The following is a 13637-nucleotide window of genomic DNA, read 5'->3' as shown; positions in this document are numbered from 1 at the left end:
CGTTTAACCGTGGCTATGTTTGTTTGTCATAGGAAATTATGACAGGAGCAACCTGCAGGGCTTTAGATGTGACAGAAACATTCTAATGGTAGGCATTGCATCGTTTAGCCATATTTGTAATTTCTTCTTTGTACGGTTCGCTCTCTGTAATTTTCGCTAATAAATGCACATTATTTTTGTGTATTTTGCTCTGAGGACAGTGTTACCGATGTGTTTTGCGTTTTTACTTGCATTTCAGACTTTCATTATTTTAAATTTTTATTTTTATTTAAATGTTACGTTTTTGTTTTTGTTTTTCCTACTAATTTTGAGCGTCTCAGCTTCGTGCTTCTTGACTTTCATTCTCTCAGGAGCCGGGGAGCCGAGCTCGGTCTTAGCCTCGCTGGTGTTAGGCTCCGGGTTCTGTCTGGCGGCTCCGCTTCCCATGCGGAGCTGGCGGTTTTGTATCAGCAAGTTTGCTAGCAGCGCCCACTGGGCGTTTTCTCAGTTGCCGCTCCCAACGTGACGTTTCCCGTTCGCGGGGTCCTTACGTTCTCAGTGCTGTCACTTTGTCGCTCCTAGAACCGCTAGTATCTCGCAGGAACTTCCTGAACCCCGTTTTGCCATGCAGAACGGTGACTGCACCCAGCCGCCGTTGGCACTAGTAACTCCGTGGTACCATTAGCCGGCGCTTTTTCTGTCACAACCCGTTAGAACGGGTTAAAACATATTAAACCTGTCAAACACACTGAGCGGATTAAAACACATTAACATGCCACAACACATTTTCCTGGCACGACACATTTAAACAGAGTTGGTTCATTTCCTCCAAACAGGTTGTTTAGGCGTGGAAGCACCGCTCTTTTCTAAGAGCACGCTCTTTCTCTTTAGCAGCCCCACTTACGGCGCCGAAAACGGATATTTGTTTGGCAATACCAGCGCTATCCGCTAGGTGCCGGCGCTTGCTAAGTTCAACGTGCCAGTTTCTCGTTAGCAAGACGGTTATTAGCGCAGAGCCCCAGCGGACAGTTTTCCGGTGGCAGCAACGCTCATTTCCCGAAAACGAGTGGTTCTTGGTCCTTGCAGCGCTCTTTAATACGTGCGTTCTGTAGTGCTAGTTCTCTGCAAGGTTTGCTTAGCGTTGTTTCCTTTCGGTTTCTTTTCTCGCTATGTTTTTCTGTCGGAATCACGGTTCGTTTTGGTTCTATGAACTCTCTAAAATTTTATCGTTTTTCATTTGTCTACGAATCTTCGTGCATTTGCTACTAATGAGTTTCTTGATATCTGACTGGCCTCCGCCCACGGGCTCTGGTAGAGCATAAATACCCAGGCTGAGGGTAGTGCAGAAGGCTCTCCCTCCTTGATCAGGGCAACCGTTTGTTTCCTCCTGGTCTGAGGCTTAAGCGATGGAGCAACATTTTCTTGGCTGTGTGAAGCGGCCTTGGGATTCCCCCGAGGTGGCGCCAGAGCCCGGGTTTCCGCCTATTGTGAGTTCAGAAGATCGTGGGCCGTGGCCCCTCCCTTTGTATCCAGTACTAGGAGAGTACTCATTGGACAGCTGTGATTTGGGACTGCTTTCCAGTCCTTGCTGGCGGCTACCGGGAGTCTACTGGCAAAACGGACTCTTTCCTGGAGTCCAGAGCACCTTGGAACCAAGTACAGCGAAGTCCCCTGAGTTCGGTTGGCCGGGGACACAGAAGCAGCAAGAGGCATCCGTGGAAGAGGTGGGGCAGGGAGAGGAACCCGACAGACTCACGCTCCAGCAGCTTTCCTGGTGCAGTCCTCCGCATTCCTGGAACAGACAGCAGGACACCGACGTCTCTGACAGCGGGTGCCTTTTGGAAGGCCGCCATCCTCCTGCCCTCCATCTGTGGCGCCACCCCCCGGGGGGTTTCTCAGACTGCCTGGAGCGGATTCTTCGCGTTGGTTTTGCCGCGTTCTCTGTACTCTGGGCGTGCTGCCTACGAATCTGTGGAGCTAAACAGCCTTAGATATCAGCAGGAGGCTTTTTGGATTCTCCTCCTTGAAAAGATGCTCAGTTACCAAGCGTCTCCACCTAGAAAATAAAAATACATTAAGATGGGCTTTCATTGCTGGTTGTCCGTTTTTGAATTCTCCTTTTTCCTGATGTTTCTTTCTTGTTTCGTGTGGCTTATTACTTTCAGTTTCCTTGTCTTTTATACACTTATATTTATTTTATTAAATATTTCACTTGTATCTGTTTTAACTTTGAGAAATCTATTTTATGATTGTAGAGTTCTTAGCAGACCAGACACTTTTCTGTTTGTGTCAACCGCTAGCTGTGCCGTACACAGTTTCCTTGTCTCGGTGCGGAGCTTTCTCCATCCGAGGCCCTCTGGTGCCGGCGTCGCGGTGGCAGCACCCGGCCTTTCCGTCGACTCTTTCGCCACCGGCGCGGAGCCGGCGGTTTTGCTGTCACAGCACTTGCTGCACGGAGTTTCTCGGTGGCCGAACTTCTCTTTTTTTCTCGGAGTCGACGGTTCCTTGGTGACAGCACCGTTGGTTGCGCCAAAACGAATGTTGTCCTTGACAACGTCGCTGGCTGCATTCCCTCCCAGGCTCCTGGCACCGCCATTTCACCGAGCGGTGGTCTCTTGTTCGCAGCTCTGTGCCTCCGTTTCTCGGTGGCGGCAGCCCTCAGGCCACGGATCTGAGAGATTGGAAGTGGCCGGTGCCCCAGTTGCGCTGAGTCTGGCGTTGCGGGACGGACGGGTGCTGCAGGGCTGGGCGGGCGGAGCCCGAGGCTCCTCGGAGCCGGTGACAGGGGAGCTGCACGGGCACAGTCTCTTCCCAGGGCCGCCGCACGGGTTCCGGCTCGGCCGCCAGAACGCAGTCCTGGGGCGGCGCCGCTGCGTGTCTCTGTCGCAGGACCCCGCGGTTTCCCGCGACCTTGGCTTCTGGGTCCTAGCAAGTTTCCATTTCGCGGTGCCCAGGATTTCTACCCCCGGTCCAAGTAGGGGAACGGCCAAAATGTGATTTCTCAGCCCAAGCAAGTCCTGACTTAAGACAAACACCGGTCTAGCCCTGGCTGCGATATCTGGGCCGTAGGAAGTCACCGTTTTGCCATAGGAAGGCGAAGTTACTCTGTGACTCATTTGTCAGCAGCTCCGGGTCTCCGGTAGCCTCGGATTTCTAATCGTAACAGCCGTGGGGTCAACCCAGCCTCAAGTTTCTTAGTCCTAGCAAGTTCCGGTTTCCTACTAGTGAGCCTTGCTTTAGCTGCGCAGGAGACGTTTAACTCCTGTGGAAATCTGGGTACCAGCGAATGCGTTTTTTTGTTTTGTTTTGTTTCGTTTTGTAAAGGTTTAGTGATGGTCAGTTTAGCGGTGTTGGGAGCTCTTATGCCAAGTTTGGTTTCGCAATAGCGAGTCCCGTCTTAGCTAGGCTTGTGGTCTAGTGTCTTCAGAACTCCCAGGGAAGTCAGGAAGGCCGGCGAACGCGATTTCTCGGTTTTACCGAGCTCCCTTTGACAATAGCAAGTCCCGCCCATCGCGACTTTTTCCTCCTGTGGACCGAATCGGCATATACCAGTTACTACGATTTTTTAGTCGCACCTAAACACGTTTAACCGTGGCTATGTTTGTTTGTCATAGGAAATTATGACAGGAGCAACCTGCAGGGCTTTAGATGTGACAGAAACATTCTAATGGTAGGCATTGCATCGTTTAGCCATATTTGTAATTTCTTCTTTGTACGGTTCGCTCTCTGTAATTTTCGCTAATAAATGCACATTATTTTTGTGTATTTTGCTCTGAGGACAGTGTTACCGATGTGTTTTGCGTTTTTACTTGCATTTCAGACTTTCATTATTTTAAATTTTTATTTTTATTTAAATGTTACGTTTTTGTTTTTGTTTTTCCTACTAATTTTGAGCGTCTCAGCTTCGTGCTTCTTGACTTTCATTCTCTCAGGAGCCGGGGAGCCGAGCTCGGTCTTAGCCTCGCTGGTGTTAGGCTCCGGGTTCTGTCTGGCGGCTCCGCTTCCCATGCGGAGCTGGCGGTTTTGTATCAGCAAGTTTGCTAGCAGCGCCCACTGGGCGTTTTCTCAGTTGCCGCTCCCAACGTGACGTTTCCCGTTCGCGGGGTCCTTACGTTCTCAGTGCTGTCACTTTGTCGCTCCTAGAACCGCTAGTATCTCGCAGGAACTTCCTGAACCCCGTTTTGCCATGCAGAACGGTGACTGCACCCAGCCGCCGTTGGCACTAGTAACTCCGTGGTACCATTAGCCGGCGCTTTTTCTGTCACAACCCGTTAGAACGGGTTAAAACATATTAAACCTGTCAAACACACTGAGCGGATTAAAACACATTAACATGCCACAACACATTTTCCTGGCACGACACATTTAAACAGAGTTGGTTCATTTCCTCCAAACAGGTTGTTTAGGCGTGGAAGCACCGCTCTTTTCTAAGAGCACGCTCTTTCTCTTTAGCAGCCCCACTTACGGCGCCGAAAACGGATATTTGTTTGGCAATACCAGCGCTATCCGCTAGGTGCCGGCGCTTGCTAAGTTCAACGTGCCAGTTTCTCGTTAGCAAGACGGTTATTAGCGCAGAGCCCCAGCGGACAGTTTTCCGGTGGCAGCAACGCTCATTTCCCGAAAACGAGTGGTTCTTGGTCCTTGCAGCGCTCTTTAATACGTGCGTTCTGTAGTGCTAGTTCTCTGCAAGGTTTGCTTAGCGTTGTTTCCTTTCGGTTTCTTTTCTCGCTATGTTTTTCTGTCGGAATCACGGTTCGTTTTGGTTCTATGAACTCTCTAAAATTTTATCGTTTTTCATTTGTCTACGAATCTTCGTGCATTTGCTACTAATGAGTTTCTTGATATCTGACTGGCCTCCGCCCACGGGCTCTGGTAGAGCATAAATACCCAGGCTGAGGGTAGTGCAGAAGGCTCTCCCTCCTTGATCAGGGCAACCGTTTGTTTCCTCCTGGTCTGAGGCTTAAGCGATGGAGCAACATTTTCTTGGCTGTGTGAAGCGGCCTTGGGATTCCCCCGAGGTGGCGCCAGAGCCCGGGTTTCCGCCTATTGTGAGTTCAGAAGATCGTGGGCCGTGGCCCCTCCCTTTGTATCCAGTACTAGGAGAGTACTCATTGGACAGCTGTGATTTGGGACTGCTTTCCAGTCCTTGCTGGCGGCTACCGGGAGTCTACTGGCAAAACGGACTCTTTCCTGGAGTCCAGAGCACCTTGGAACCAAGTACAGCGAAGTCCCCTGAGTTCGGTTGGCCGGGGACACAGAAGCAGCAAGAGGCATCCGTGGAAGAGGTGGGGCAGGGAGAGGAACCCGACAGACTCACGCTCCAGCAGCTTTCCTGGTGCAGTCCTCCGCATTCCTGGAACAGACAGCAGGACACCGACGTCTCTGACAGCGGGTGCCTTTTGGAAGGCCGCCATCCTCCTGCCCTCCATCTGTGGCGCCACCCCCCGGGGGGTTTCTCAGACTGCCTGGAGCGGATTCTTCGCGTTGGTTTTGCCGCGTTCTCTGTACTCTGGGCGTGCTGCCTACGAATCTGTGGAGCTAAACAGCCTTAGATATCAGCAGGAGGCTTTTTGGATTCTCCTCCTTGAAAAGATGCTCAGTTACCAAGCGTCTCCACCTAGAAAATAAAAATACATTAAGATGGGCTTTCATTGCTGGTTGTCCGTTTTTGAATTCTCCTTTTTCCTGATGTTTCTTTCTTGTTTCGTGTGGCTTATTACTTTCAGTTTCCTTGTCTTTTATACACTTATATTTATTTTATTAAATATTTCACTTGTATCTGTTTTAACTTTGAGAAATCTATTTTATGATTGTAGAGTTCTTAGCAGACCAGACACTTTTCTGTTTGTGTCAACCGCTAGCTGTGCCGTACACAGTTTCCTTGTCTCGGTGCGGAGCTTTCTCCATCCGAGGCCCTCTGGTGCCGGCGTCGCGGTGGCAGCACCCGGCCTTTCCGTCGACTCTTTCGCCACCGGCGCGGAGCCGGCGGTTTTGCTGTCACAGCACTTGCTGCACGGAGTTTCTCGGTGGCCGAACTTCTCTTTTTTTCTCGGAGTCGACGGTTCCTTGGTGACAGCACCGTTGGTTGCGCCAAAACGAATGTTGTCCTTGACAACGTCGCTGGCTGCATTCCCTCCCAGGCTCCTGGCACCGCCATTTCACCGAGCGGTGGTCTCTTGTTCGCAGCTCTGTGCCTCCGTTTCTCGGTGGCGGCAGCCCTCAGGCCACGGATCTGAGAGATTGGAAGTGGCCGGTGCCCCAGTTGCGCTGAGTCTGGCGTTGCGGGACGGACGGGTGCTGCAGGGCTGGGCGGGCGGAGCCCGAGGCTCCTCGGAGCCGGTGACAGGGGAGCTGCACGGGCACAGTCTCTTCCCAGGGCCGCCGCACGGGTTCCGGCTCGGCCGCCAGAACGCAGTCCTGGGGCGGCGCCGCTGCGTGTCTCTGTCGCAGGACCCCGCGGTTTCCCGCGACCTTGGCTTCTGGGTCCTAGCAAGTTTCCATTTCGCGGTGCCCAGGATTTCTACCCCCGGTCCAAGTAGGGGAACGGCCAAAATGTGATTTCTCAGCCCAAGCAAGTCCTGACTTAAGACAAACACCGGTCTAGCCCTGGCTGCGATATCTGGGCCGTAGGAAGTCACCGTTTTGCCATAGGAAGGCGAAGTTACTCTGTGACTCATTTGTCAGCAGCTCCGGGTCTCCGGTAGCCTCGGATTTCTAATCGTAACAGCCGTGGGGTCAACCCAGCCTCAAGTTTCTTAGTCCTAGCAAGTTCCGGTTTCCTACTAGTGAGCCTTGCTTTAGCTGCGCAGGAGACGTTTAACTCCTGTGGAAATCTGGGTACCAGCGAATGCGTTTTTTTGTTTTGTTTTGTTTCGTTTTGTAAAGGTTTAGTGATGGTCAGTTTAGCGGTGTTGGGAGCTCTTATGCCAAGTTTGGTTTCGCAATAGCGAGTCCCGTCTTAGCTAGGCTTGTGGTCTAGTGTCTTCAGAACTCCCAGGGAAGTCAGGAAGGCCGGCGAACGCGATTTCTCGGTTTTACCGAGCTCCCTTTGACAATAGCAAGTCCCGCCCATCGCGACTTTTTCCTCCTGTGGACCGAATCGGCATATACCAGTTACTACGATTTTTTAGTCGCACCTAAACACGTTTAACCGTGGCTATGTTTGTTTGTCATAGGAAATTATGACAGGAGCAACCTGCAGGGCTTTAGATGTGACAGAAACATTCTAATGGTAGGCATTGCATCGTTTAGCCATATTTGTAATTTCTTCTTTGTACGGTTCGCTCTCTGTAATTTTCGCTAATAAATGCACATTATTTTTGTGTATTTTGCTCTGAGGACAGTGTTACCGATGTGTTTTGCGTTTTTACTTGCATTTCAGACTTTCATTATTTTAAATTTTTATTTTTATTTAAATGTTACGTTTTTGTTTTTGTTTTTCCTACTAATTTTGAGCGTCTCAGCTTCGTGCTTCTTGACTTTCATTCTCTCAGGAGCCGGGGAGCCGAGCTCGGTCTTAGCCTCGCTGGTGTTAGGCTCCGGGTTCTGTCTGGCGGCTCCGCTTCCCATGCGGAGCTGGCGGTTTTGTATCAGCAAGTTTGCTAGCAGCGCCCACTGGGCGTTTTCTCAGTTGCCGCTCCCAACGTGACGTTTCCCGTTCGCGGGGTCCTTACGTTCTCAGTGCTGTCACTTTGTCGCTCCTAGAACCGCTAGTATCTCGCAGGAACTTCCTGAACCCCGTTTTGCCATGCAGAACGGTGACTGCACCCAGCCGCCGTTGGCACTAGTAACTCCGTGGTACCATTAGCCGGCGCTTTTTCTGTCACAACCCGTTAGAACGGGTTAAAACATATTAAACCTGTCAAACACACTGAGCGGATTAAAACACATTAACATGCCACAACACATTTTCCTGGCACGACACATTTAAACAGAGTTGGTTCATTTCCTCCAAACAGGTTGTTTAGGCGTGGAAGCACCGCTCTTTTCTAAGAGCACGCTCTTTCTCTTTAGCAGCCCCACTTACGGCGCCGAAAACGGATATTTGTTTGGCAATACCAGCGCTATCCGCTAGGTGCCGGCGCTTGCTAAGTTCAACGTGCCAGTTTCTCGTTAGCAAGACGGTTATTAGCGCAGAGCCCCAGCGGACAGTTTTCCGGTGGCAGCAACGCTCATTTCCCGAAAACGAGTGGTTCTTGGTCCTTGCAGCGCTCTTTAATACGTGCGTTCTGTAGTGCTAGTTCTCTGCAAGGTTTGCTTAGCGTTGTTTCCTTTCGGTTTCTTTTCTCGCTATGTTTTTCTGTCGGAATCACGGTTCGTTTTGGTTCTATGAACTCTCTAAAATTTTATCGTTTTTCATTTGTCTACGAATCTTCGTGCATTTGCTACTAATGAGTTTCTTGATATCTGACTGGCCTCCGCCCACGGGCTCTGGTAGAGCATAAATACCCAGGCTGAGGGTAGTGCAGAAGGCTCTCCCTCCTTGATCAGGGCAACCGTTTGTTTCCTCCTGGTCTGAGGCTTAAGCGATGGAGCAACATTTTCTTGGCTGTGTGAAGCGGCCTTGGGATTCCCCCGAGGTGGCGCCAGAGCCCGGGTTTCCGCCTATTGTGAGTTCAGAAGATCGTGGGCCGTGGCCCCTCCCTTTGTATCCAGTACTAGGAGAGTACTCATTGGACAGCTGTGATTTGGGACTGCTTTCCAGTCCTTGCTGGCGGCTACCGGGAGTCTACTGGCAAAACGGACTCTTTCCTGGAGTCCAGAGCACCTTGGAACCAAGTACAGCGAAGTCCCCTGAGTTCGGTTGGCCGGGGACACAGAAGCAGCAAGAGGCATCCGTGGAAGAGGTGGGGCAGGGAGAGGAACCCGACAGACTCACGCTCCAGCAGCTTTCCTGGTGCAGTCCTCCGCATTCCTGGAACAGACAGCAGGACACCGACGTCTCTGACAGCGGGTGCCTTTTGGAAGGCCGCCATCCTCCTGCCCTCCATCTGTGGCGCCACCCCCCGGGGGGTTTCTCAGACTGCCTGGAGCGGATTCTTCGCGTTGGTTTTGCCGCGTTCTCTGTACTCTGGGCGTGCTGCCTACGAATCTGTGGAGCTAAACAGCCTTAGATATCAGCAGGAGGCTTTTTGGATTCTCCTCCTTGAAAAGATGCTCAGTTACCAAGCGTCTCCACCTAGAAAATAAAAATACATTAAGATGGGCTTTCATTGCTGGTTGTCCGTTTTTGAATTCTCCTTTTTCCTGATGTTTCTTTCTTGTTTCGTGTGGCTTATTACTTTCAGTTTCCTTGTCTTTTATACACTTATATTTATTTTATTAAATATTTCACTTGTATCTGTTTTAACTTTGAGAAATCTATTTTATGATTGTAGAGTTCTTAGCAGACCAGACACTTTTCTGTTTGTGTCAACCGCTAGCTGTGCCGTACACAGTTTCCTTGTCTCGGTGCGGAGCTTTCTCCATCCGAGGCCCTCTGGTGCCGGCGTCGCGGTGGCAGCACCCGGCCTTTCCGTCGACTCTTTCGCCACCGGCGCGGAGCCGGCGGTTTTGCTGTCACAGCACTTGCTGCACGGAGTTTCTCGGTGGCCGAACTTCTCTTTTTTTCTCGGAGTCGACGGTTCCTTGGTGACAGCACCGTTGGTTGCGCCAAAACGAATGTTGTCCTTGACAACGTCGCTGGCTGCATTCCCTCCCAGGCTCCTGGCACCGCCATTTCACCGAGCGGTGGTCTCTTGTTCGCAGCTCTGTGCCTCCTTTTCTCGGTGGCGGCAGCCCTCAGGCCACGGATCTGAGAGATTGGAAGTGGCCGGTGCCCCAGTTGCGCTGAGTCTGGCGTTGCGGGACGGACGGGTGCTGCAGGGCTGGGCGGGCGGAGCCCGAGGCTCCTCGGAGCCGGTGACAGGGGAGCTGCACGGGCACAGTCTCTTCCCAGGGCCGCCGCACGGGTTCCGGCTCGGCCGCCAGAACGCAGTCCTGGGGCGGCGCCGCTGCGCGTCTCTGTCGCAGGACCCCGCGGTTTCCCGCGACCTTGGCTTCTGGGTCCTAGCAAGTTTCCATTTCGCGGTGCCCAGGATTTCTACCCCCGGTCCAAGTAGGGGAACGGCCAAAATGTGATTTCTCAGCCCAAGCAAGTCCTGACTTAAGACAAACACCGGTCTAGCCCTGGCTGCGATATCTGGGCCGTAGGAAGTCACCGTTTTGCCATAGGAAGGCGAAGTTACTCTGTGACTCATTTGTCAGCAGCTCCGGGTCTCCGGTAGCCTCGGATTTCTAATCGTAACAGCCGTGGGGTCAACCCAGCCTCAAGTTTCTTAGTCCTAGCAAGTTCCGGTTTCCTACTAGTGAGCCTTGCTTTAGCTGCGCAGGAGACGTTTAACTCCTGTGGAAATCTGGGTACCAGCGAATGCGTTTTTTTGTTTTGTTTTGTTTCGTTTTGTAAAGGTTTAGTGATGGTCAGTTTAGCGGTGTTGGGAGCTCTTATGCCAAGTTTGGTTTCGCAATAGCGAGTCCCGTCTTAGCTAGGCTTGTGGTCTAGTGTCTTCAGAACTCCCAGGGAAGTCAGGAAGGCCGGCGAACGCGATTTCTCGGTTTTACCGAGCTCCCTTTGACAATAGCAAGTCCCGCCCATCGCGACTTTTTCCTCCTGTGGACCGAATCGGCATATACCAGTTACTACGATTTTTTAGTCGCACCTAAACACGTTTAACCGTGGCTATGTTTGTTTGTCATAGGAAATTATGACAGGAGCAACCTGCAGGGCTTTAGATGTGACAGAAACATTCTAATGGTAGGCATTGCATCGTTTAGCCATATTTGTAATTTCTTCTTTGTACGGTTCGCTCTCTGTAATTTTCGCTAATAAATGCACATTATTTTTGTGTATTTTGCTCTGAGGACCGTGTTACCGATGTGTTTTGCGTTTTTACTTGCATTTCAGACTTTCATTATTTTAAATTTTTATTTTTATTTAAATGTTACGTTTTTGTTTTTGTTTTTCCTACTAATTTTGAGCGTCTCAGCTTCGTGCTTCTTGACTTTCATTCTCTCAGGAGCCGGGGAGCCGAGCTCGGTCTTAGCCTCGCTGGTGTTAGGCTCCGGGTTCTGTCTGGCGGCTCCGCTTCCCATGCGGAGCTGGCGGTTTTGTATCAGCAAGTTTGCTAGCAGCGCCCACTGGGCGTTTTCTCAGTTGCCGCTCCCAACGTGACGTTTCCCGTTCGCGGGGTCCTTACGTTCTCAGTGCTGTCACTTTGTCGCTCCTAGAACCGCTAGTATCTCGCAGGAACTTCCTGAACCCCGTTTTGCCATGCAGAACGGTGACTGCACCCAGCCGCCGTTGGCACTAGTAACTCCGTGGTACCATTAGCCGGCGCTTTTTCTGTCACAACCCATTAGAACGGGTTAAAACATATTAAACCTGTCAAACACACTGAGCGGATTAAAACACATTAACATGCCACAACACATTTTCCTGGCACGACACATTTAAACAGAGTTGGTTCATTTCCTCCAAACAGGTTGTTTAGGCGTGGAAGCACCGCTCTTTTCTAAGAGCACGCTCTTTCTCTTTAGCAGCCCCACTTACGGCGCCGAAAACGGATATTTGTTTGGCAATACCGGCGCTATCCGCTAGGTGCCGGCGCTTGCTAAGTTCAACGTGCCAGTTTCTCGTTAGCAAGACGGTTATTAGCGCAGAGCCCCAGCGGACAGTTTTCCGGTGGCAGCAACACTCATTTCCCGAAAACGAGTGGTTCTTGGCCCTTGCAGCGCTCTTTAATACGTGCGTTCTGTAGTGCTAGTTCTCTGCAAGGTTTGCTTAGCGTTGTTTCGTTTCGGTTTCTTTTCTCGCTATGTTTTTCTGTCGGAATCACGGTTCGTTTTGGTTCTATGAACTCTCTAAAATTTTATCGTTTTTCATTTGTCTACGAATCTTCGTGCATTTGCTACTAATGAGTTTCTTGATATCTGACTGGCCTCCGCCCACGGGCTCTGGTAGAGCATAAATACCCAGGCTGAGGGTAGTGCAGAAGGCTCTCCCTCCTTGATCAGGGCAACCGTTTGTTTCCTCCTGGTCTGAGGCTTAAGCGATGGAGCAACATTTTCTTGGCTGTGTGAAGCGGCCTTGGGATTCCCCCGAGGTGGCGCCAGAGCCCGGGTTTCCGCCTATTGTGAGTTCAGAAGATCGTGGGCCGTGGCCCCTCCCTTTGTATCCAGTACTAGGAGAGTACTCATTGGACAGCTGTGATTTGGGACTGCTTTCCAGTCCTTGCTGGCGGCTACCGGGAGTCTACTGGCAAAACGGACTCTTTCCTGGAGTCCAGAGCACCTTGGAACCAGGTACAGCGAAGTCCCCTGAGTTCGGTTGGCCGGGGACACAGAAGCAGCAAGAGGCATCCGTGGAAGAGGTGGGGCAGGGAGAGGAACCCGACAGACTCACGCTCCAGCAGCTTTCCTGGTGCAGTCCTCCGCATTCCTGGAACAGACAGCAGGACACCGACGTCTCTGACAGCGGGTGCCTTTTGGAAGGCCGCCATCCTCCTGCCCTCCATCTGTGGCGCCACCCCCCGGGGGGTTTCTCAGACTGCCTGGAGCGGATTCTTCGCGTTGGTTTTGCCGCGTTCTCTGTACTCTGGGCGTGCTGCCTACGAATCTGTGGAGCTAAACAGCCTTAGATATCAGCAGGAGGCTTTTTGGATTCTCCTCCTTGAAAAGATGCTCAGTTACCAAGCGTCTCCACCTAGAAAATAAAAATACATTAAGATGGGCTTTCATTGCTGGTTGTCCGTTTTTGAATTCTCCTTTTTCCTGATGTTTCTTTCTTGTTTCGTGTGGCTTATTACTTTCAGTTTCCTTGTCTTTTAAACACTTATATTTATTTTATTAAATATTTCACTTGTATCTGTTTTAACTTTGAGAAATCTATTTTATGAGTATAGAATCCTTACTTTTTGGCAAATTTATAATTTTTTTTCCATTTTGTTTTTAAATCTTATTTATAGTATTTTTCTAATTATTCCTTTTTAAATATATTGTTTGTTTACTTTTAATTTTATATCAAGTCTTTTACGTTATTATAACGTCTTCTTAATTTCAATTTTTAATTTTATTTTTAACAAGTGTTTCTGTTTTTCAGTTTATCAATTCATTTTGTTTTACACTCAGAAATTTTATTCACGTTCAAGAGTGGGAGTTTGATCAATCGTTGCTATGTCTCGTGGAAGGACCACGCAATAACTTATATTAATATAACTTCACACATGATCAGTTCTTAGTGTTACTTATTCTGGTGTGACAGCGTGGCTCACAGCAGTAATCCCAGCACTTTTAGCGTTGGAGGCATTCGGATTGCTTGTGCTCAGAAGTTTGAGAACAGCCTGGGCAAGAGGGTGAAGCCTGTCTCTACAAAAAATACAAAAATTAGCCGGGGGAGGTGGCGTGCACCTATAGTCCCAGCTACTCCAGAGGGTGGAGTGGGCTGGTTGGTTGAGCTCAGGAGGTTGAGGCTGCAGTGGGCTTGAGCCGATAGCACCAACGCCCTCCAGCAGAGTGAGACCCTGTCTCAAAATAAATAAATAATTGAGAAGATTACTTATTCATGGGTGACGGCTAGCAGTGTTTTCTGTGTCTTTTTCTTTGGAACAGTTTAGAGTGGCTTA

The 13637-nt window shown here is 50.3% G+C and overlaps 4 protein-coding genes and 1 long non-coding RNA gene across 5 annotated transcripts in view; all 5 read left to right on the top strand.

Annotated features, from left to right (window-relative positions):
- Nucleotides 1–13637, top strand: part of LOC141406987 (uncharacterized) — a 125641-nt gene that overhangs the window by 89207 nt on the left and 22797 nt on the right. The gene's annotated exons all lie outside the window — the stretch shown is intronic.
- LOC123574116 (annexin-2 receptor-like) lies at nt 1327–2064 on the top strand. The gene has a single exon (XM_045394748.3). It carries the CDS (start codon nt 1386–1388, stop codon nt 1968–1970), a length of 585 nt encoding a protein of 194 aa, XP_045250683.2. The 5' UTR covers nt 1327–1385; the 3' UTR covers nt 1971–2064.
- Nucleotides 4888–5625, top strand: LOC135971273 (annexin-2 receptor-like). Its single transcript, XM_065546217.2, has one exon. The coding sequence runs from the start codon at nt 4947–4949 to the stop codon at nt 5529–5531; it is 585 nt and encodes a 194-aa protein (XP_065402289.1). The 5' UTR covers nt 4888–4946; the 3' UTR covers nt 5532–5625.
- On the top strand, nt 8112–9186 carry LOC135971274 (annexin-2 receptor-like). Its single transcript, XM_065546218.2, has one exon. The coding sequence runs from the start codon at nt 8508–8510 to the stop codon at nt 9090–9092; it is 585 nt and encodes a 194-aa protein (XP_065402290.1). The 5' UTR covers nt 8112–8507; the 3' UTR covers nt 9093–9186.
- Nucleotides 12010–12747, top strand: LOC135971275 (annexin-2 receptor-like). Its single transcript, XM_065546220.2, has one exon. It carries the CDS (start codon nt 12069–12071, stop codon nt 12651–12653), a length of 585 nt encoding a protein of 194 aa, XP_065402292.1. The 5' UTR covers nt 12010–12068; the 3' UTR covers nt 12654–12747.

The sequence above is a fragment of the Macaca fascicularis genome, chromosome 6 (genome assembly GCF_037993035.2).
Source record: "Macaca fascicularis isolate 582-1 chromosome 6, T2T-MFA8v1.1".
Lineage (NCBI taxonomy): Eukaryota > Metazoa > Chordata > Mammalia > Primates > Cercopithecidae > Macaca > Macaca fascicularis.
Note: the sequence above shows the minus strand (reverse complement) of the source record. Positions and strands in the feature narration are given on the sequence as shown.

Bases quoted from the DNA above. Each gene is read 5' to 3' on its own strand.
- LOC135971273 (XM_065546217.2), top strand. From the start codon at position 4,947: ATGGAGCAACATTTTCTTGGCTGTGTGAAGCGGCCTTGGGATTCCCCC.
- LOC135971275 (XM_065546220.2), top strand. From the start codon at position 12,069: ATGGAGCAACATTTTCTTGGCTGTGTGAAGCGGCCTTGGGATTCCCCC.
- LOC123574116 (XM_045394748.3), top strand. From the start codon at position 1,386: ATGGAGCAACATTTTCTTGGCTGTGTGAAGCGGCCTTGGGATTCCCCC.
- LOC135971274 (XM_065546218.2), top strand. From the start codon at position 8,508: ATGGAGCAACATTTTCTTGGCTGTGTGAAGCGGCCTTGGGATTCCCCC.